This window comes from Lonchura striata, chromosome 2 (genome assembly GCF_050655825.1).
Source record: "Lonchura striata isolate lonStrDom1 chromosome 2, ASM5065582v1, whole genome shotgun sequence".
Taxonomy (NCBI): Eukaryota; Metazoa; Chordata; class Aves; order Passeriformes; family Estrildidae; genus Lonchura; species Lonchura striata.
The window spans coordinates 113,512,431-113,536,601 of record NC_140704.1 but is presented as its reverse complement, the minus strand read 5'-3'; the positions used below and the strand labels follow the sequence as shown (position 1 = coordinate 113,536,601).

General features: G+C 41.1%; 1 protein-coding gene across 1 annotated transcript; it reads right to left on the bottom strand.

Annotated features, from left to right (window-relative positions):
• Window positions 1-310: 310 nt before the first annotated feature.
• On the bottom strand, window positions 311-24,086 carry DSG2 (desmoglein 2). Its single transcript, XM_085572046.1, has 15 exons — window positions 23,907-24,086; window positions 17,983-18,018; window positions 16,965-17,099; window positions 15,884-16,042; window positions 15,471-15,615; window positions 14,196-14,356; window positions 13,233-13,367; window positions 12,907-13,092; window positions 11,683-11,942; window positions 10,698-10,840; window positions 9,844-10,071; window positions 8,088-8,318; window positions 6,917-7,063; window positions 5,446-5,783; window positions 311-3,406 (listed from the first exon to the last, which is right to left on the bottom strand). The coding sequence occupies exons 1-15, from the start codon at window positions 23,949-23,951 to the stop codon at window positions 2,381-2,383; spliced, it is 3,375 nt and encodes a 1,124-aa protein (XP_085428172.1). The 5' UTR covers window positions 23,952-24,086; the 3' UTR covers window positions 311-2,380.
• Window positions 24,087-24,171: the final 85 nt, after the last annotated feature.

The following is a 24,171-nucleotide window of genomic DNA, read 5'->3' as shown; positions in this document are numbered from 1 at the left end:
AATTACAGACTTTGCTTTCCTTTTGAAGTCACAACAAGGCATCTCTCACAAAGATAAGCATCTGGGGCCAGTCCCTCTCTCGGGGTTATCCAGTAGTCAGATGCTAACCAGGAACTTCCATTAATTTGGGTCTGTGCATTCCTCCCACCAGTTACTATCGTTTACAAAACATAGCCCCATTAGAAGTGAGTGATTTAATATGATGGATGTTCTGCCAGCATTAACACATGCTGATATGCTATGCTGATAGCAGCTGTAGCCTTCCTACAAGTCTAAGTCAAATAATGGAGACTCGCTCTTAACAAATCTATTCAAATAGACTCTTTTTTAATATGTTACAAAAACAAGACTGTTTTATGCCATGCTGTCTGGAAGCATAAACTGATTTGAAGGATCTGTGCCAAAGCCCAGTAAATCTACGGCAGGGATACTGCTCTCTTGCAGTATCGAGTTAGTACAGAATTTAGTGCACTTAACCACAAGGCAGAATTCACATTTTTGTCAGAATCTTTATGTTACAGCAGGACACCAACTTTTTTTACATCTGCATCTTTCAGATATTCCTTGAGGTTGTTTGGGAAATCTCAGTCCTCATTCTATCTTTAAACTCTATTTGCAGTAGGAAAGCCAGTGTTTTCACTGGGGTAGCTGTTTGAATGAAAAATTTAAAAATACAGTAGAGTTCTTTATTTTAAGATTGCATAAATCCACAAAGATATTCTATCAGAATAAAGTCAGAAAAGTGGTGACCACTTGAAACTGCAGGCTTGCTGAGAAATATATACATGTATTTAAAAAATGTAGTTTAAGAGATAAATAACCAATAGGTCCAAGCAAGCAGGGAGTCTGATAGGTTTGGAAATACTACTCCACTTAATGTAATGGCCCAGCTGCCACAGTTGACCCCAGTTATGGCTCTTATTTTACGCATTTATATTTTTGAAGCAAGTTTTACTAATAGTAAAAGTAAACACACTGAGAGCATTTCTAGTCAAAGTCAGAACACATCAGTGGAAAGCATAACACTGCAGCTGCGGGAAAATTCCAGGAGATGGAGACAACCTGAAAGTTCTGCAGGTCCATGGGCTTCGCAATACCTTATGACCAACTTGCTGATTTCACAAGTATGAGATAAACACACTACCTACTCTAAGAAAACAAAATAAGTGTAGGACATTTTTTCTTGTATAAAATTAACTTCAGAATGTTCCAAACAGCATACAAATATTTACATGTGCATATATATATACACATACTGCCAAACACTGCAGTAGTGTCTCTTGCTTTTACCACATAAACTTCAAGGAAAGTAAAGTAAATTCAAATGTTGCAGAGCTAAAGGGAGCTTCCTGTTATCTTGTCACAGCCAAGGGAAGCTGTCATTACACAGCACTATACCAGCCACTTGAGCTCTGGTACTGAAACTAGTGGAACCTCACACACACAAAGTTGCCTTCTATGTCTGTGAGCTCACAGAATGAATTCCAAATACTAAATTGCACCTGTAAATTAGATCCTACGGATGTCCAAGGGCCATAAACTTTGGTGACAAAGCCACTGACTGAATCTCTGGCTCTAAGGCTAAGGTAAGCCTTGGCTGTTTCTCGTAAGTTAATGAAGTGAAAAATGTGCATGATGCAAATGCTTACTTGTCCATGTCAGTGTAGACCCACACCAAGTAATGGAACTTTTAGACTAAGGTAATGAAAATTTTGAGTTCTCAGATTTTTTGCTACTTGCTCTCTTTAACTGCTGCGGTAACATGCAAGTATTGATTGCTTAGGTTACAAATTCTGATAACCTGAAATTGTGACATCCCTTCAGGAGGTCAACACACCACTGCTCTGAAGACATACTAGCTTTGCTGGCCTGGGCTTCTCAGGAAGATTTCTTAGCAAGGTTCAGGAGGAGATACCATGGCCAACAATGCAACAGCAAACACACAATCAGAAACGGACTGCCCCCACAGGAGGACTTCAGATACACTCAACACCTGTTCAAAAACTTTACTTGTGCTTTGCAGGCTACTATCCATCACTAGATTGGACACTTTTTTCCTGTTTTCCCATAATTATGCAGCTCTGGTTATGTGGCGTTGTTACACTATCTGTATAATAAAAAGTAATTAAAAAATAGCAAACCAGGAAAATAAAAGTATTTCCCATATCTTTCCATCTCAAAGGTATCCCTGCCAATGTAAAATAACACTAGATTTCCTTACTTGCTTCGTGGTCATATAATCCATACTTATACAAACTAGTGCAAATGAGTACATGCCATTCTGGAAGCTCCAGCAAATTTGGATCTCATGGAAAACCTGAGGCAGGATGCATGCAGACAGAAGGGTGCTGGACATTGCCAACCTCTCCACAGAGCCAGGCTATGAGCGAGTGTACTGCACTGTGCTGTATTTGGTGACCCTGGAAGACTTGCTCAGTGTGGCACTGGCAGGAGGTGACCCTTGTAAGTCAGAGCCCATCAAGTTAAGTGGGGAGTCTGTGCTCAGAGCATGCTCTTGCCTTCCTGAGCTGGCACCTGTTGCCTGTTCAGCTCTGCCCTGCAGCCCTGAGGCTGTCACCACCCTTTCATTCAGCACTGTGCTGCATTCCTGTGTCGAAGCAGGGAAGCTGAGCGAGCCCTGCTCTGCAGCAGGCACAAGAACTCTCTCTCGCTCCCTCACCACGACATACTGCGAGTCAGGAAGATCCTGAACTGCCAGGGATCCTGGCCCTGCACACGCTGACTTCACCATCCTTTCTGTAACCACCACGTTACTTCCATGTGGCAAATCAGGGATTTTCACCATCCCCTGAATGCTCGATGCAGGTGCCAGCACTCTCTCTGTCACCACTACGTTCTCCTTAAACTGGGGGTCTAAAAAGACAGGGGCCGAGCAGGCAGGAGCCCCCACAGAATAGGATGTTTCTGTCACGGTGACATTGCTCTCTGTGTGGCCTGTGGGGAGGTGCCGGGCATTGTGCTGCCCAGGATGGGATGATGAAAAGGTTGTTTCTGTCACCACCTCCTTGGACAGGCTGCTTTCTCCTGTGCCACTGCCTGTGTGCACGGGTGGGATGGACTGGAAACCACTGCCTGAGGCAAAAGCTTGTCCAGAGGTGGAAGTATTTTGCTGGTGTAAGAACTGTGACTTTGCTTCACTAAGACCAAAACCTGATTCATTCTTGTAGCCACCCTCTTTCATGTTGATCTGCCTACCTATACATATTTCTGCTAGAGTCTTAAACTTGTCTCCTAAATCATCAAGAAAATGGTCATCAAAATCCCCCTCAATAAAGCTGCAGCAGCCAACGGAGCCATGAGGGGAGCCTGATTCTCCCTGGGAATAAACCAGGAGACAGTCTTTTGCAGCTTGCTCCTCATCTTCATCCGCAAAAGAGACAGCTTTCTGCAGACAGAAAACAAAAGCAAACAAAAGTTCATTAATGCCAGCTCTAGACTTAGTAACTTTTAAAAATCAGCAATGCTTGGACAAAAAGGTTGAAATAAGAAATTTAACTGATCCCACAGAAACTGTCAACCAAGTGAGGGCTGTACCTAACATGTGTTTTTCCTTTTTCTAAATTAGTCTAAACTTAACAGTACCCTTGATGAGAAGAAAAATCTGAGATTATATTTAAAACCTTGAATACCTTCACCACCTACTGCTGTTTCTTCCAGTAAATGTGTAATTTGTGATACTGCTCCATAGTCATGAAGACATTGTTTTAGTTTTAGTTCAGTGAACGAACTTCACCTCTAACTAGGTTTTTGCAGGAGAGCACCAATAAAATTTCTGAGAGTATCCTAACATTTAAACAAACATTTACTGAGTACATGCTGACATGTTATCACCTACCATGGCCCTTTTCAATACTGCAGACTACAGGATCACATCCAAGATGCCCAACAGGAAACAAATCACAAAGTTAAATGGATTGGTAAAGTATAAATGCATAGTCCATCACATCAATTCTTAGGCTCTGTGCAAACCATCTGGCAACAAGGAGGGCTCATGAGTTCTGGCTACATTGCTTATGGGGTCATCTCAATCTGAAAGCAGTGTCTGCCATGGAGCTGCTGCAGTGCTGGCACAAATATCTGTGTATGCGTTAGCATCAGCTCCAGTTCCAAAAGTGAAGACAGCCAAATCCTCTGGGCCTGCTGAACCAGCTTTATCTAATATGGATCCTGGCTTGTGCTCAGAACCACCTTTCTGCCACATCTGAAGCTCTGGACTGCAAATTAGCTCAGGCATCTGTGTAATGTGCTATATATCCAGACCCCATTTGACTCTGCATGTTTATCTGCATTTGATCCTGGAAGTAGGCATGCAACCCAAGATTCTGCCACAAAAATCAGCAGCTGAAACCTATTTGGTTTGGTTACTTGTCTGTTTCCTCACCCCTAATCTGAGATATTTCAGTCTCCCAGAAGTTGTATGGATACTGAGCACGACTTCCCTCCTGCAGACTTCATCAGGCAGTTATGCTTAAAGTTATGTCACAAAGAGTGGAAGAAGAGGAGATTGCTACTCTTGCATCTGTTCACCCATGAGAACAGTAGCTAGAGCACTTTGAGACACACAAGTACCAAAAGCTCTGGCCTGAGGTGATGATTCAAATCTGCACAGCTACTCCCCTGCAAAACCACATCAGCTGCCAGTTGTAGGGTGTGAAGATGTTTTGTTTGTACAGGTGATGGTGCATGGAAGTCAAACTTTCACTACAAGGAGCTCACCAGCCAAAGGACTAATGATGTATGTAACATGAAGAGAAGTGGCTTCAACAAGTAGGAACAACCTACTGGTCAATGGTTAGGTCAGTAAAAAAAAAAAAAAAAGATAGGGGATTGCAACATATGCCTCATACACTTTTGATGGATCTTTACCCAGGCTGCTAGGCAAACAGACAAGTCAGCACCACTTACCACATCAGCTACTTTGAAAATACAGCCCCACCCACTGGTGTATGACATCTTTGACTTATCTTTCAAACACCTCCTCCATGGTAAAGTTTGGAGCTGTGACTCATGATGAGTCACAGGTGCCTCCCTAGAGACCAGTTTCATATTCTTAAGACCCTGAGATTTAGATCACAGTCTTTCTCAGGGCTTTTTCCTGGGCAAGGCACTCCTTGCTATTGCTGAAGGCAGTTCAGCTATTGCTGAATATTCTGGATCCCATCCACAAATACCTCCACTGAGAGAAAGGCCTATTTGTGTGACACCTTGCAAGCATTCAGCGCTAGAAGACTGAGCATTGTCACACTCCAAGTCCCACAGGTGTGGCCAATCCAAAAATCCTTAATGCCCCCAACTCCATGCGCACAATGTCAGGACTGTTTGTATCTACGTATCTACTCACCTCTGTCTGTCATCACATGAAAGATATTTCACAATGCTAAGTGCAAACATCAAAATACTGTTATTTTTGGGTTATATGCTTACATCGTTGAAGTAGTCTCTTAAGAATCCTTCATTCATGGCTCCAGCCACTCCCACAGCAGCTCCTCCTCCCGACACGACTGTCTTGCCGTCTACACCTGCCATGCCTTCAGCTGCTCCAGCTGCCATGGCTCCACAGTCGGCAGCAGAAAGAAGATGCCTTTGCTCTTCCCATCTTTCCCTGGTAATAGTGTTGTGATGCTCTCCTACGTGAGAGGCAGAGCTGCCTGCTCCTATTAGAGCTTCTTCTCCACTCATTCCTCCTCCTGCTGCTCCTGCTGCTGCTGCTGCTGTTCCTCCTTTCAAGTCCCCAAGTGCAGTGGGTGGAATGAAGCTTAGCACTGGCTACATAAATAAGACAAATTAAGATGTGACATGAAAGCTTTGCTGTCTAGCACATGGAACTCACCAAACCAGCAGTGGGGCTGGGTGGGAACAGGGAGGGTGCTGCCTTATGACTTGTCTGAAATTGCACTTATACGTGTTGCTGCAAAGAGTAAAAGGCCTCCTAAAAACAGGGTGCAGTTTCCCAAGTGTATTGCCAAGGAGGTTCATAGAAATGTTTTTATAGATCATTGTTTTCTTGAAACTCAGAAAATTGAAAATGAAAAAAAAAAAACAAAACAAAAAAACCCCACCAAAAATAGGCTTGCAAAACTCTAGGGAGCTCAGCTGTTCCAAGAAAAACTCTGCCCAATTTTCCTCAGACACTACGTGGGGAAGTATGCACTGCCTTCCACCTTTGTGGTGCTGCCTGGCCTTTTTTTTTCCCCTAGCAGTTTGGCTTGTTATCTTTTAACAAGAATTTGGTGTGAGCATTGGCCCTAAATCAAAGTCTTTTACCTTCTGTTTCTGTTATTGTGCAAAAGCATGTCAGTGTCATGCCCTTTATTTGTAAACCTTGTTTTCTAGCATAACAACAAAGAGCAAATTTCTTTTGGTATTTACTGTTCCCTCTGCAGATTTGCACTTTTTCTGCCTTTTTCTTTTTTACTAAGGAATTTCCTCTGTTTAAAAATAGAAAATACACAGGGAAGTAATTTAAAACAGTCTGAAACTTTAAATCAGTGAAGGGAAGCTCAGCATTATAACCCATTATTTTGCTGTTTTATCATGCTCCCAAAGGGGTGCACAGCATTCCAGACTTGCAAATGCAAATATTTCACTTTCTATTGGTTAAACGCTTTTCCCACAGTCCTATCTTCTGCTCAGATATGATCAACATTTACTTGATTGCTTTCCCTGTATTTTGGGATTTAAGTGCTATGGCTGGTTTTTCTACAGCCGCTGGTGGAAGTAATCTCCCACACATTTTTCGCTGAGCCTCACAGGGTTAATTTTAATTAATGTTCATGTGTTGTCAAAATCTGTTGTAGAGCTTTGAAATATCCACCTGTAGTGTGGAAGAGGCCCCACCCCAGGTGCCAAACTGAACCCTGAGATGGAAATCAAAGGGAAGGGCTATTAGGGATACATGCCTTCTCCTGAGGAGCTGCTCCTTCACTGTTCCACTGACGCAACATCGCTTCACTGTGGTCTGGTATGTCCGTAAACGTCTTTGTTCCAGCAAATCCCTTTGCTCCCAAGCCACCTGGACACAGCAGCAGTAACAGTGGAACGACTACAGGGAAGCAGAAGGTTGCCATTAATTGTGTGGTTATTAGGACCTTAGCGTACTTAGAGCCACTGTAAGTTTGGCCAGCTCCCATAACCAAATGTATTTTTAATGAGCTAATATCAGGATGAGGGCGGGCAAGGACTGAAGACAGGTTCCCAAATATTCAAGGCATTTCCTAGAAGCATATGCCAAGGCCAGTTTCCAGAGAACAAACTGACAACTAACACATCAGACGTGCAGTCACATCAATCCTGCAGATGGCCACACATGTATGTAGCTATACTTCTATCAAAGATCTCACACACCAGTTCCAAGCCCTGGCTATCACTGTACAACCTCAGCATTTCTAACTCCTCCTCTTCTTTTACTACTAGATAATAACATGGCGTCATGTAAATTCCACCTCACCACTCCTTTGACGTGCCTAGAGTGCTGCCTGGGGGACTCAAAATAACCCAGTTTTAGAAGCAGAGAATATTATTCCTGTGGCATGAACTCTGTTTTATCACAATTAGATTGTGTATTGCGCAGGCAATAAACTATTGGGAGTTTAAATGCAGCACTGCTATACCTGACCACAGCAGAATTACCAAGTCTTATTTTTCTTTTATTTTATCTCACCAAAAAACAATGTCACCTGCTGCTTTGAGCAAGACAGTGAATCTGCAGTGACAGAAATGACAGTGGAGAATGTGCTGTGGTTTGGGTAGGAAGAGCTAGTGTTCACCTGGGGACATCTCAGAATACAAAAGCATTCCTCACTGCTTCCCCACTTGTTATTTACAGCACTATAAACAAATATTAAAAGTTGTTGATATTAATTTTAAAATGCACAGCTTGAAATCCTTTCAGGGTGAAATGCTGATATTACCAAAATTAGCTGGGGATCTGCCATGACCGCCACAAGACTACGAGTTTACACAGAATGTCTCAAGATGATAAAACCTTGGAGCTGAACTGTTTCTTTCCTGATGCTTTGCAGACCACATTTACAGTGCTTCTCAGATAATATGAAACAATTACTTACGCAGCAAAAGTAAAAATGCCAAGATGATTAGTGCAACCGCTGCTGGTGCCAGACCCACTGACTTCGAGGCAACAAACTTCTCCTGGCACACGCCATTATCTGCACACTCACAAACAGTCAGCTGCAGAGACTGTGGCAGAGCACAGCTGACCCCTTGGAAATCCTTTATTAGTAAGGGAACTTCAGTTCTGCCTGGCTTCAGGTTTTGTGGTACCAGCTGTATGCTGGTGTCTGAGGCAGAAGTGGAGGGAGGTTAAAGAAAAAAAAAAAAAAAAAAAAGGAAAAGAAAAAAACACAAGGAGTGAGCAGAGAGAAAATTGACTCTTGTAAACTAACTAAAATACAACTGCTACAGTCTTCCAACAAACTCCCTCCAGTTATGCCCAGCCAATGCAATAGAATTAAGTTTAATGAGCTGCTGCTAAAGTATATATGCTTTTATTTTTATCAAGTAATTCATGCTGGTAAGTGAGCAGCCATGCTCACTTGCAGGCTGAGATAATTGTGAAATTGCACATGACCAGAGACAGCATGGAAGACAACCTGTATAGCATGAGGCATGTCATCTGGATACATAAAGGTTGAACTCACAGAGAAACAGCCTCAGTCTTTAGTAGATTAATCTGTTGTAGGCCACAGACAGAGATAAGGAGCCAACAAAACATCTGCTGCTGTGGCTATGTCATGACAAGGACTATCTAGGCAGAAGATCACAGACTGATTAAGGTTGGGAGGGACCACAGTGGGGCATCTCCACCGGGCCCAACCTCTGTGCTCAAGCAGAGTCATCCTAAATCCTGTGATTCTGTGATTCTGTAAAGCACATGCCACAGGATTGCATCCAGAAAGTTCTCGAGTATCTCCAGTGAGGGAGACTCCACATCCTCTTTGGGCAATCTCTTCTAGTGCTCGGTCCCTGTAGAGTAAAGAAGTTTCTCCTTGTATTAAGGTGGAAACTTCCTGAGCATCTCACTGGATGCAGTGAGAATTTCTGCCCATTGCATCTTGTCCCATTGCTTGGCATCACCAAGGAGGGCCTGGCTCCATCCTCTTGACACTCTCCCTTCATCAGATACTTATAGACATCGATGAGGTCTCTCCCCAGTCATCTCAAGGCTGAACAGGCCCAGCTCCCTCAGCCTGACCTCAGAAGAGCTCCAGCCCCTTAATTATATTTGTTGCCCTCCACTTGATGCTCCAGGAATTCCATGTCTCTCTTGTACCAAGGAGGCAGAACTGGACACAGCACACAACTGGACACAGCACTCCAGATGTGCCTCACCAGGGCACAGGAGAGAGGCAGGATCACCTCCCTTGACCTGCTAGCAGTGCTCTTCCTAATGCACTCCAGGACACCATGGACCTTTTGACCACAAGAACACACTGCTGGCTTGTGGACAGCTTATCAGCTATGCCCAGATAATGCATCACTGCATATTATCCATAAGAAGAAGGGGATAACTTGTTCCTACCCTTATTAATGAAACCCTGATCACCACACATGGGGTATCAAGCCAGGCAAAGATGGTCAAACTAAGGAAAGGCAACAGACCCCAGAGGCCAGAGGACATGTCTGGACTTTTATAACCTTTAGAGAAAAGGGAGCAGAATGCAAATTATCATCTTAATGCCCGACTCCATATATAGGGTTGCTGTATTGGTCTCACTCAGCCAAACTGTCAGTTTGACTGGAATTAATAAATTACAACCTTAGAACTTCAAAGAACTGAAGTAATCAAAAAAAAATTTTTCTTACCATTTCCAGATGCAATTATCCATTTTGCTGCTGTCCCTTCTGGCTCATCAATGACAGTAAAGCTGAAGGGATAACTGTTCGGGTAACCATCCAAATCATAAGCTGTAACATCAACTAATTTTGCATCTGAACACACAGTCCGCACAGGGTTCACAATAACTGGGCAGTTATCATTCTCATCTTTAACTTGAATGACGACTGTGCCAGTGATTGTTTTCCTTGGGGAATCTAAGAATTTAAAATATGAAAAATTAAGTTGATTTATGCACAAAAAATATATTAAAACAAAAAAAAAACAACCCAAACCTAAATATTTTCCAAAACCCCAACATTGCTGAAGTAAGTTGAAAGAGATCTCCCTGGAGCTTATGATAACAGTGCTTCATTCCCGATGTTAATAAATATATTGATAAAGTTCTTCTGAAGGCAAGCTGTTTTATTACTTTAACTTGAAAAAAAAAATCTTGTATGGTTACACAGTAACATGTAGATTATAAATGAAGAATTCTACTTATATACAAAAGAAGTTCAGAGAGTCTTTCTTGCTTAGAAGTCAACAAAACTTAAGACTATGAAGTCTAATGATAAACATATTGAGATACTGGCAATTCCCACCTTGCCAATAGAGTTTCCTATTAGACCTATCTTTGAAAACTTTTGTAAAATGTTCACCTCAATCTAGTCAGAGGAGAGAAACAGATATCTTGGGAACTCATTCTAAAAAATGAGTTGCCTGTGTCTATCCTTTGAATACTGAGATTGCACTTGCTGCCTAACTTTAGAGGTGGGTAGGTTAAACCAGCTACCCTTGTAGATAGGCAAACAAACCAAACAAAACCAACCTCTCAACTTACCAGTAGTTACACCCAACATGGTGATAGTGTAGGTACCATTTTTTACATAAGGTGATTCATAATCAAGATTTTTAGCAAGTAGGATTTCACCTGTGACTGAGTCTACAGTGATCCAGTTTGCTGCATCTTTTCCTTTCATGTATCTGATGAAAAGAACACAAAGATGGACACATTTATAATGAGGAAAACAACCATCAGTAGAAAAAGCAGCTTCACAGTATGTTTACTCATCATTTAAAACTGAGATTAACTCTTTAAGTCTGAGGCCTGATGCTCCTGCCACTGTAATTAGTTACAACTATAAACCTACTCTGAATGCTGAGAGCTGCTCTCCTCTCTAAATCAAAGATTTAGGTATGGGTGCAGTACAGAAAGTACAATCAGGGAATGAGACTTGGACAGGAGACAGCTGCACTGCTGGACACTGTTCTCTTCCCCCCTCATCTGTGCTCCCAGCAAAAGTTGAGCATTAGACACGCATGAATAACTGTATTGCAGGCATGGAGGAAAGAGGTCCATCCCTGGGGGTGCAACTCTGCTGTGCACCATTTGTAAAGGACATGGTACTGGTTACATAACATTCTAGCTGAAAAGCTATGATTCAAAACCCAAGTGCACACATGTGGACGTATCTGTGCCACACCCTTTCTGTCTGACTGATAAATGTTTCTGCATATTCCTTCCTAATTTTACTGGAGACGATGGAATCTCAAAAGTAGACAGGTATGACAAACATACCATACAAACACAAGCAACTTCAACCCAAACACTCAGGTCTTGCTGTATACAACAAAAGAAGGAGGATTTTCATATCACCAGTTTTCTGCATAATAGAATATTGAAGATCATTATGATGTTTAAGATGTGAATTATCCTTGACAGAAAATTATTGCCTTTGAAATTATTTCAGTTTAACATGAAAATTTTGACAATAAGATATGACTTCTGACATACTCAGTTATGATAGCTATTAAAAAAGTCTTACGTAATGTGCTCTGCTATTTTTCCAGTGTCTTCATCATAAGCTTGATACTGTCCAATAACCTGTTTTATCTGCGTTTTCTCACTTGCTTCAATAATTTTTGTGCCACCAGGAAACACAGGGCCTTCCTTCACATTGATCACCTTAATTTTGATTGGAATTGTTTCTGCTTTGTAACTGGCTTTAATCGACTTGTGGAACTCTGCTTTGTTTGTAACAACAATGCCTAAGTTTAGACTTTGCATTTTTTCATAATCCAGCTCCTGGACCAATAAAGAAAATAATAAAAAAAAAACCAACAAAAAAACAAAAAACAGAATTTGTCAGAATCCAATATCTAGCCAACAAACATACATTTAATATTTAATTAATACTATAGCATACTTATTTGAGTAACAGGGATGTAAATATTTAAGTAATATTTAACAGTAAGGATGTTACAGTGCAAGGAAGATTCTTAACCTATTATTCTTGCTCATTTTTAATGGATGACACCATAGGTATGTCTTTATATTATTGAATTAAAATTATTCAATGTATGTGAAAGGAGTCCTACCCATATAGTCTGCCTGTGTTTTCACCGAATCAGTCCTCAATTACCTGGCTCCTCAAAAATTATGTGTTTGCATTTGTTTCTTTTTCAAACCTAATCATTCACTTAATAATGCTAACTTTTTAAAATATAATTCGCAGTTTTCAGATAAGGAAATCTAAGCAGGAAAAAAAAAGCTGCTTAGGGCACTATGCTTCTTCAGTATTTGTGGACTAAAGAAAATTGAAAACTATAAAATAGACATTTCCATTAATGGAAAATATTTTCATCATCATTTCAACTTGGAGAAATTAACAAAATTTTCTGTAGCTTGTGGACAATGGAACAGGTGTTGCTTCCAACATTAGCAGTGGCCAGGAGAAATAAAGAAATGTTTACTGAAAATCAAGGACAGCAGGAACGTGAAAGTCTACAGCATGTTAGTACTGTTACCCAAAGGGCAAGGGGAAGTCTGGGGACTTCTGCCTTATTAGTTATATTTGAGATCACACAGAATGCAAACGGAAAAACTTGACAAAATTATTATTTTGTATGGAATTACTGAATGCATTAAAACTACGGCAAAGGAGGAGTATCCACACATTTTACATATTGATTGAATAAACACAATTTGTCAACACAGATGGATAAATTATTCTAATATTTAAAGTAGACTCTCTAAAATCTATACCTACCTTCACAACAGTCAAAATTCCTTCATTTGTTTGGGTATCTGTCACAATTTTGAAAAAACCACCTTCATTGCCAGAAACAAATGTAAAGTTTGCCAGCCAATTATCAGAAAACTCTTCATCTTTGTCAAATACTTTTATTCTCAAAATTTCCACATTTGCTCTGTTTTCTTCAATGCTTGCTTCAAACTGCAATTAAAAAAATCCACTCTTTAAAAAGATATCATGGCTTACCTAATTTCATCAGTGCAAGGAATTTTGCACAATGTCTTATTATGGGATCCTGGCAGGTGTAGGAACATGCTAAAAATTGTGATAATTATACTTACTGTACGACTTTCAACAACAGGCAGATTGTCATTGACATCCAGAATCTTGATTTCTAAAGAACATGTTGCAGCATTCCCGTCTTTTTCACCACCACGGTCCTTTGCTTCCACCACCAAAGAGTAGCTACTTTGTGTCTGCCATGGTAAGAAAAAAAGTGTTTAATCCAGGCTAAAAATTCTTCCTTTGACCTCTATTATGTTTTGGTAGGGTCTCTTATGGTCAATTGTAACTCCTCTCTAGATAAAAGTTAATCTCACACACAATCTCCACAAATTTTGTTGGAGTAGAACTGAGTCTTTGAAAAGGGTACGGGACTTTCACACCTTCCCCACAAAGAGTCAGACTGTACTTACACAGCAAAGTAAAGAATTCCAGTGACCATGAACAGGGACAGGACCAGTGACACCTACATGTCAGGACACAGGCAGAGCCACATCCCTCAGCCACAGAGCCAGCATTCCCATCACCATCTGCTGGCCAGGGAAAACTCTGCAAGCAACTCTGTCATGTCCCTGGTAATATGGGACTTCCAATGCAGTTTCACAGTAGCACCTGTCCTAAGTCTTTGAACTGCAATTTGCATGGCAGGCTACAAAAATCCAGATGCAGCCAGCAACTTTGCAGATGGCGATCGAGGTTATCTTTGCTATACACTCCCCAGAAGAAAGAAATGATGCCTTGTTTTGTGTAACTGCTGCCCTGACTGCACTGGAGGGACAGAAAGCAAAACCATTGGGCTGGAGCTGTGCTAGGGAGGTGATGGGGAGGATATGGCCTTTATCCCATTGCCTCCTCCCACAATGCCTGAAATCCATGCATCACACAGACAAGGCTTTAATCGCAATGGAAGTTAAGAAAGGTAAGAGGGCCAGCTCTTCACTCTGCAGGCAGGGCTGAGGGTGATACAATGGGCACCAGAAAACCACTGCTAACAAACTTCAAAATGGGAGGGGTTTTTTTACCTCTCTGTCAAGGTTTATTTTTGCTACTCGAACTTCGCCAGTATTCTTATCTATGATGAATGGAGTGCTAGGGCTTTGGGAAACAATCCTGAAAGCAATTTTGGAATTTAGGTTATTTGGTTCATCTGCATCTGTTGCATTTATCCTCATTACAATTGTACCTGGAAAACACAAACAAAATACGGCACTTGTTTACACCACCATGCACCTGGTATATAACTTTACTGTAATGTCAAAGATAAGAGCATTTTGTTAGATGCCCTGCACAATTTTCTGGTGCTCTTGACTTTATTTATTTCATGCATGAAGTTGATGAAGTGTTTTTAAACCCAATAGATACATGTTAAAGTATATGTTCTAGCCAACAAAAAGATTGCATTTACACATCTGTAACTCATAAAATTAAATGCACAAATTAAACAATAGGTTAAATTCTCTCAGTAATTCTGACAGCAAAATGTAGATAACATACAGAGCAGAAAGTACACGCTTTTGAACAATGAGATAAATTTCCCTTACACATTATTCTAAAAGACAGCAGTAACTATTCCTTTACCTGGACATTATTGAAACCACTGATCTGTATTGATGCCCTCCAACAACTTAATTCAATATATATGGTGGTACCCATGGTGCAATCACCTTATAATTTGTTTTTTCACATTATAGAGACATTGAAACAGACACTGCCAGGTATTTATTAGGTAGTTTAATTCCAGCTTTTCTAATCTTCTTGAAAATAATCTGTTGCTCTTATGTTTACTGATGTCAATAGGTAAATGGCCATTAACTTGTTCTTCAATGGTTATGGCACAGCCATATGTGCTTACTGATCTCAATAGGAAAATGGCCATTAACCTGCTCTTCAATGGTTATGACACAGCCATATGTGCTTACCAGCAAACTGCCTCTCCAGCCCACAAATAAAGCAGGGCTTTGGATGAGGATAGCAGAGTGAAGTCCCTCCCAAACAGGCTGTGACTACTGGCCCAGAAGGCAGATTGCATTTCCTGTGCAATTCCTGCAGACAAGCTCTGGTTCCTGGATTTATAGTAGCTCTGACAACAAACCAAAAGTGCCACAAGAGGAAATACTGTTCTCTGTTGCCCCTAGGGGGATGCTCTCCCTTAATCACACAACACAGTTGAGCCTTGAATAAAAACCCTCATTCACATATGGATAACCTGGCTTATGTCAGCACTGCTCTAAAGTGCATTTCACTTGTCCCCGTGAATATGCTGGGAAAAACTAAAAAAAAAAAAAAAATAAAGTTACCTGTTTCACTTAATTCTTCAATTGAACCAACAAAAACTTCATGTGAAAACACTGGAAAATTGTCATTTATGTCTACAACTTTAATTGGGAGGTCTATTGGCTCTTCCAGTTTTGCCCCATTTTTATCTAGTGCATGGCCTCGGACCTGATAATATAGACAGAAACAATAAACAAATCCAATGCGTGACTGTCATATAAACAAACACATATGCAAACCAGAAATACACCCATTATATACAACAAAGTCTAAACATTATAAAAGCTTATTATATATGCTTATAAATACAAGAAAGTATACACAAATATCCAGAAATACATTATGTATATTATTTCAAGCAGACACATTTAAAGCAAATAAATTTAAAAAATGAAAGGAGGAGATCTATAAAGAAAAAAGTTAATTTTCAACTTACAAGAAGCATTGGAGTCTTTTCTCTGTCCACCCTTCCTGTTATGTTCAGGTCACCAGTCTTTCCATTGATAACAAATAATCCATATGGGGGTTCTGTTACTCCTTGACCAGATATAGTGTAAGTTACTACAATTCCTGTATCTTCAAGATCTGAATGTATCTAGTAGGAATATAACAAATTAAATAGTACTCAGTAAATAAAACCACATTTTAAAGTGCAACAAAGTATTTCTTCTATTTTGTAGTGAATAAACAAAAAAAAAAATTAACACATTTCCCTGCACTCCTCTGACTGTGGAGATGTAGAGATGAATGGAGGAGGGGCTGCATGTTCTGTTTGAGAATCTGGTGCAGGGAGATGAGGAACATCTGGAGCAGGGAGTTGACCTGGGAGGTCAGACCTCAGCTAGCAAATATACCAGGACTGGAGAAGGGACAGGGTGGAAGAAAAAGGTCAGACCTGGAGATGAACACATAGAAGAGGCTGCAGAGACTAGACATTACACCCTTCCTCTGCTGTCAGCAGATATTTAAACCATTTGGAAAAGTGTGCATTGTACCAGTATCACCATGAAGGGGCATCCCAAGCAGAGGGCAACAGCTTGTCATCACCTGCAGTCACTTCATTGTTGAAGTGGCAGGAGTGGTGAATTTAGGTTTGAACACTGGTGATGAACCAGATGCATATCACTCTTTCACACAGGATAACACCTGGGTTATTTTTAGCTTTGTTTCCTAAAGGATTGGGCATACATAATCATGCTCTATGTACATCCTTCTGGCCAATCAGCACCAACACATTTTGGACCCACTTGCCAAGTTCAACTCCAGGGGGGTAGTGGGGTAAAAAAAATTCAAAGATATTGCATTCCCAAAGCTTAATGAAAAAATGAGAGACTGAGCCAAATCAGGCTTTAAAAGTAAAGGAAACAGAAGTAAATGTGTCAATCTTCAACTGGCATTCAAGTCCTTTAAAATTAAAGAAATCTTTGTGCATGTGTTTAGGGAAGCCACACTCTTATTTTACATTTTCATCTCTATTTTTTCTGTGTATTGTATATTTAACTGCTTTCTGGGCTTACTCTAGCAATTGGATTCTTATAGGAATTGTCTTCTTCCTCCCGTATGAAAGCTGGAGGGACTGTCCATTCTCGCTTCTGTCTGACTAGGCTGCTGGGATGAGACAGCAGGCCACTCCTGTCATTTTGATGATAAACCTGTGAAAAGACAAGATGGAATGTCAGCACTGCATTTACTCATTTCAGATAAATGCTTTATTGCTGCTGTAGCCAAGACTTCTGAGCAACTTTTGCTCTTTCAATAGCTAGTAACTTCAAAATCAGGGAGAAGCATCAGCCTTCTGAGTCACAGAATCTGAGTCAGAATCTAGGGGCTACACAGTCCTCAAGCTGGTTGAAGAGGAAAACTGCACTGGTCTTTTCATCAAGACAGAATTAGGCAAGACAGGCTTAAAAAATATGAGCAAGTTTCCATGACCAGGGGTTGGTGAAAATACACCTGCTCTGGAAGATTTAAATGCTTGTCATCAGATATGGGAAGAAGTTTGGCACTAAGGCTGTTTTGAACCACCATTTCTGCTTTACCACCGTATTTATCTTCCCACAAATACTGCCTCGCATATTTAACCTTCTCTCTGAAACAGAATACATGGAAGAGCAGGCCTGTATTCAATCCATCCAATGTCTCTGCTATCCCTGCTTAACTACATCTTATTCTCACTTTGCATGAGAGCCCTCATCCTTCTGTCCACTTTATTTTCTACTGTCTCTGTTGACTCCCAGTTTAACATATTCAATAAAATGGTGGTTTTTCATCTACCGAGGTCAAAAAGGCAATCTACATTTTTACTGTGTTAGGGGAGGTTTCTTAAAGTTCAATGCCACTCTAGGTAATGGATGTAGGAATCTATTCACTTACTTTTCAGCTTTCATTTCTCTATTCACTATGCAGCTTTAACATTCCAGAAAATGGTAGAATTCAAGACATTTATCAACTGAAATAAGGCATGACTTTGACATGTGGTTCAGAGAACCCTTCTATAGGCACTGATAAAAATAAAAACTTTCCATTATATCCTACCTTCACATAGAGCCCATGTCCATAATTCAAACAGATCTGCAAAGGAAATGATGACAGTCATTATTATTTCTATGTCTCTTCAGCAGCACTAAAACATAACTTTTGTGACAGGTTTCATAAGAGCAGAAAAGCCATAAGGAAGAAGACTTCTGACATGTATAAATTAATATTTATTATTTACCTATAACAATTTCTGAAAAATTCACCCATAATTACTGACATTAAAAACATGCAGCACTTTGGAGAAGCTTCCTTTTCTGAGCAAGCCTTGGATTTGTGGCTGTGGTGGGTTACCAATTGCATCAGAGAAGAAAATCGGATAAATGTTGTTTAAAGGTAAGGACTAACCCAAACATCTGCTGTGTACATCTGAGAAATGTACACGACAGAAGCAGCTCTCTTACTCAGAACCTTGCTGGGAGGATAAATGGCATCACCTATTTAAACAAAGCAGAGGTGCTTGCTCTGACAAAACTTTGCAGGCTAACATTCAGCATTGGGACTGCCCACCTCTTCACACACCAGGACAGGCCAGGACAGCTATGCATGGCTTTGAATGACTCAGCTAGGTGACAAATCCTGGCTGGAAGAAACCAACTTATCAGAAAACCCATGTTCATGTTTGCTTTCCAGGCACCGTAGCTCTGCAAGTAACAACACCCCCCAACCTGCAAAAAATGTAGGTATTGGGAAGCAGCAACAATAAAAAGTAGGCTATTACAACATGGGAAACTTACAAATCAAGTTTTGAACTTTGTACAGGTAGCAAATACTTTAATTTCTGAAAACTACTACTACTTTATTTTGCAACTTAGGTGATTATTTTCTTAGATATAAAACTGCCTAAGGCAAAGCAGGCTAAGAAAAGGTGTTTTTTTACTCAAATAAATCAGTCTCTGGTTTCTATCTGTTCACTGGGCTCTCCCTATTACTCCGTCTGACTCAGCCTTGAATACTGAATTGATGACAGCTTATGCTTTTTTTAAAAAAAGATGTTATCTTTTTTTAGCAGACTGTGTTGAGCAATTCAGCAGATTTATGTTTCAACTTGCTCAACAAAATTGTTTTTCAAATGGTATTTTTCCCAATGTATAGATTCTGAAGACAGAAATTATCAAGTAAGTTTCCTAACGGACATGCATCAGGAAGAGTACAGGATCTCACACAAAGCTGTTTTCATAGATGCTCTTAATCTTATTTGATTTTACTAATAGTATGGATTTTCAAAATTTATTTTCATTACTAATGAGATTATACCAGCAAGAGTGTCAGGAGAATTTTGCTTTATAGTCAAGGTTTTACACAGAAGCTGCAACTCTTTTGGAAGGTGAACATATCATCAGAAACATCCTTGGTTGTTCTAATTGGTAAACTGGACAGAAAACTGTTTCTGTCTAAAAACTGAATGGAGACAAGAGGAGACACTGAGAAGTTTCCTTGTGTTGGGAACTGAGAACTCAGTACAAACAAAAGTGTCTGAAAACCAAGAATAAGCAGACCTTCCACTGAGATGTGTGTCAAAAATGTGCAAAAAAATTCCACTAGTCATTATAAAAAGAAAATCTTTCATTAAGATAAGTAAATGTAAAAATCTATTTGTTTGCATAGTAGAAAATGTCTCTCAAAACATTCTTGGTTAATGCTAAGACAGTAAAAAATACTTTTGTTCTTGTATTATTCAATCTACAGTCCACAGGTAGCCTCATAAGAGACTTAGAAGATATCGACAAAAATTTTTTAAGAATTTTAAAATTTTATTCACAAGATGCATAAATACAAGGGGAAAAAAATATGTAGAGGGATTCAGCCTTTTTTACTGAAAAATTTTAGAAGTTCCAAAACTTTTAAACTGGGGAAAAACACTTTTTTGTGACATTTTCTTCAAGGACAAGTAAAATGTCTGAATTTACTGCCTGTTGAAGATGTGAATTTTCCCCCTCTCCCCCACATTTTTTTTCTTTTAAGTATCTTTCAACTGCCTTCTGTTAAATGGCTCAGAGTAGGAAAGCTTTGTCATTTGCTGTGGATCACAGCCTTGTCTCAAAAACCAGACATCTACTGATGACACCTATTGACCTGAGCTGAGAACATATTGTCAGAAGAAAATGGGATGGTTAAAAAAAAAAAAAAAGTCTGAGGTTTGAAGTAATGAAATTGGAATGAAACACTACAGGAAAGCAGCAGGAATAGGCAAGAGGGCATGGAAAAGAAGGGAGTGACTGCCATGTATAGATGTATAGTGACTGCAAGGCTGCTCTTGACCAAATCCCTGCTCATCCATAGTCAGGAAGTGACTAAGGGACAGATTTTCAACACAAAGCTCAGCTGTAAAACTATAAAGACTGAGCAATCAAGAAGGTATGTGTATGTATTTGCACCAGGAAACAGTAATGCCTAGAAATGAGGTCTTTTCCATGTGCTGTGTGTTAGGAGATTTGAAGCTTGCACCTCCTGTGAGTCAGTTTGGTGTTACAAACAACATGTGAAGACCTCAGAGAAGCAACCAGGGGGGACCCTCCAAGGTCATCTACTAGTACATCTCCTAGCCCTAGGGAAAACAAACTACACCCAAATACTTCCTGACAACTATTTATCCTGTTCTTAAAAAGGAGGGACGGAGGTCCCTCAGCCTCACTAACCTAAGGGGGCTCCTAGATAGTCCTACCAATGAAAAGTCTGTTAATTTTCATCTTCATTTTATTATCCTAATTCTTAGCTCCTTGTAAGTTGACCATATTGCTGCTTGCATGATATTCAGAGTAAGGCACACAAATTTACATGTCTAAATGAAAGCTAAGTGCCTAAACTTTCATTATGACCAGCAGAAATATAGCCAATACCCATAGAGATCGGAGCGCTGCTCAACTTGCCCTCAAACCAGTCCATATTTATTTCTCTCTGAGCTCTACTGATTGAGAGTACTTCCAATTAAATATTGTAAACCAAACACAGGAGGATTTGTAGAGCAAAGCACGTGATGCAGAGAACCCAACACCATACAACCCATGGTTTGATGGATCCTTCAGACTATAATTAACTTGTTCCCACAGATCAAATATCTACAAACAGATAGATGTGTCTACCAACATGTTTTCACTCAGGAGGGATACAATCCACTCGCTCTTGAGATTTTCTTCAAAAGTACAATCTGATCCAATCAAACAGGTGTACTCAGCATCCACTGCATCTCCATATACATTAGCAGAAACTTAAACATCTATATTGAGATGTCTTAACCTCAAACCTAATCTCCTTTGACATGTTGACAATGCTCTCATTGTATGGTGTAATTCCCTTTTCTTCTACTCTTCATGTATATGTGAACTTATCAAATATCTTACTCACTGTCTTTTCTCACATACCAGTTCTTTAATTTCCCTTAAAAATAATTTTAAGAAGGATTTTGTGACTTTAGATTGCATTTTTTTTTTTTTTTTTACTGTTCTGTAGTCTCTCCTAGAGAGAATTACTTTTTTTCTGAAGTCTGGTATCAAAACCAACATACCACTTCAGTTCAATAGGATGGATAAAATACTAGACTTTATATATTTTTTGGCTGCTTTCAGATCTCACCACAGCTGGGTTTTCCCTCATTTTTGGAACAATATTAAAATGTTGACTCAATCCACAGATGATTCTAAATATTTTAACCGCGTTTCAACATGTTACTAGCAACAGAAGCTAGATTGCTTTGAATTAGCTCACCTCTGCTCTTCTTAAAACCATGCATCACTTTGTGATGTTTTTATTAAACTTACTTCTGTGACTTCTGAAAATTAACTGCTACTGACTCTGACATTACAGTAGTTATCAGGCCTGAATTTCATCATACCCATCCCAAACCTCAACGAAGTACATCTGAGGAAGACATTCAGAGAAAAGATTAATTTTGCTACTCCCATACTAAGATTCATACATCTCTGACCACTATCCTTTCACTCAAATGCAGGAAACGTTCTAAGACTTCTTTTCCTGGATACATGATGTCCACCCCCTTTAGAAATGATTGAGAAACCTCCCAGTCTAATGATCCTCGATAGCTGTGCCTGCCTGGCAGGCCCATGGCTCTGGGTGTGTGCCCTGGACACACTCCAGGTCAAGCCCAACCCTTTGGGTGCACCACCATTCAGCACAAATGTTCCTGGAAAGGGGTTGGAGGCAGGGGCTTGGGGAGATTTGCCATGACGTCTGCGAGGTACCCAGGGATGATGATACAGGGATGCAGCCTGCAGGCAGGGAGGGAGCACTGAGAGATTCTTCCAGGAAAAACGGGAGAGGAACAACCTACCATTCCTGATGCTTCTAAGGTAGAATGTGCTTTGAGAAGATGCTACTTTTAGACTAATTTTGTTTTTCAGTAGCTTCTTAAGATTCATAAGAAATAAATGATCCCAATCCAATACTCTCAAATAAGGAACTTGACTTTTTGCTACATGAATGCCCAGATTAGGGAAAAAAATCCCAAAATGTCAAAACCCAGCAGTGCCTCTCTTTCTCTTCTGCCATCACCCAACTAAGGCAGCTTTATTAATTCTAATATTCTAACAATGAGTCTTTTAGGCCAAATTGATTTGACTCTCAGTATATCATATCCTGATCCAGCCTTAGCTGAAACTGAGGATGATGAAGATTGAGAAAAATAACATTCTTCAGGCAAACTAACAGCATCCTGAGCCAGTGCAAGCCCACCAAAATGGACGGTGGTGTGCCTTCAGGTATTGCAGAAAGAATATGTAAAAACTTTTGCACAAGTGGTGTTCCATGTTTTCCATCGTTAATTTGGACAAAATGAGGATAAAACATTTTCCAACCAAACCCCAACTACCAGCTTACTGTAAAAACAGATTTAACTGCTGCTTGCCAACTTATGCACAACCATATTGCTATCAGGCAACAGGTGTCCAGATAACAAATCTGATTTTGTGGGTTCCTGAGCTCAGAGAACAAGGTCCTGACCCCCAGTGCCTTCCATTCTGTCCATGCAACAAGCCATTCCTGATCCCTGTCCAGCTGCTCGGCAGCTCCTGGCACAGCCCAGAGCATGGCCTCCACCCTCACCTTTGTCTGAACGGCGGCAGCCCAACTTCCGCAGGCATTCTGCCAGCCTGGAAAGGTGAAAAGCAAAAGAAAATACCGCAGATACAATGAAGAGTTTGCTGTAAAGCAGCTAGAAAGAGCTAGAAAGCATCAGTCCAAATCTAACAAATCAAGCATTTCATTCTCAGCTTGTCATGAAATAGTCATTGTTTTTAGCCTGAGAAAGTATTTCATAGGATGGAAGATCTAAAGGCTGATGTAGTGAGGGAAGAGCAGGAGAAAGCCTAAGGAGTCCTCGGTCGTTAAGAATTTGGTGAAACTTTTCTAAGGCGATAAAGACTTCCAAACTTTTTGATTCACCTCCCCTCCTGGCACTGTTAAACTGTTCCCACAGAAGGGAAATACAATTTACTAGCATAAAGAGCATGTTAAACATGAAGACGGCAACAACGTGAACTCCTCACTACCTTCCTGTTCCTCCCGGCGCCTCTGGAACCCCACCCATCCCAGATACCGTTCCTGCTGGGATTTCCTACCTCCACCTGCTTTCAGACAACAAACGCAAATAAAGAGAGAAAACCCGTTCCCAGACACACACAGCAGGCGTTGGAATGGCTGCCAAGTCCTGGTGGGAACACCTCTCTCCGGCGGCGGCACTCGGTACCCCCGCGGCAGTACCACCGCGGCTCCATCCCGCGGCAAAGCGGCGCCCGGTACCGGGGGAGCCCCGCGGCAAAGCAAAGCAAAGCGGCGCCCGGTACCGGGGGAGCCCCGCGGCAAAGCAAAGCAAAGCGGCGCCCGGTACCGGGGGAGCCCCGCGGCAAAGCAAAGCGGCGCCCGGTACCGGGGGAGCCCCGCGGCAAAGCAAAGCGGCGCCCCGCACTCACCAGCAGCGCCAGCAGCCGCACCGCCGCCACGGGGCCCCGCGACATGACCGCCGTGCCGTGCCGTGCCGTGCCGGGAGAGGCTCGGCTCCTCCGGCCGCCCAAGACGGGAATGCCGGCGGCCCGTGGAGTGGGGCACAAGTCGCCGCGGGTGGGTGGGGTGTGCCGGGCGGGATCTGCGCCGGGAGGGGGCAAGAGGCAGCCGGCCCCGGGCCCCGCCCGGCCCGCGGCGGCGAGTCCCGTCCGCGCCCCGCCCGAGGAGGCAGCG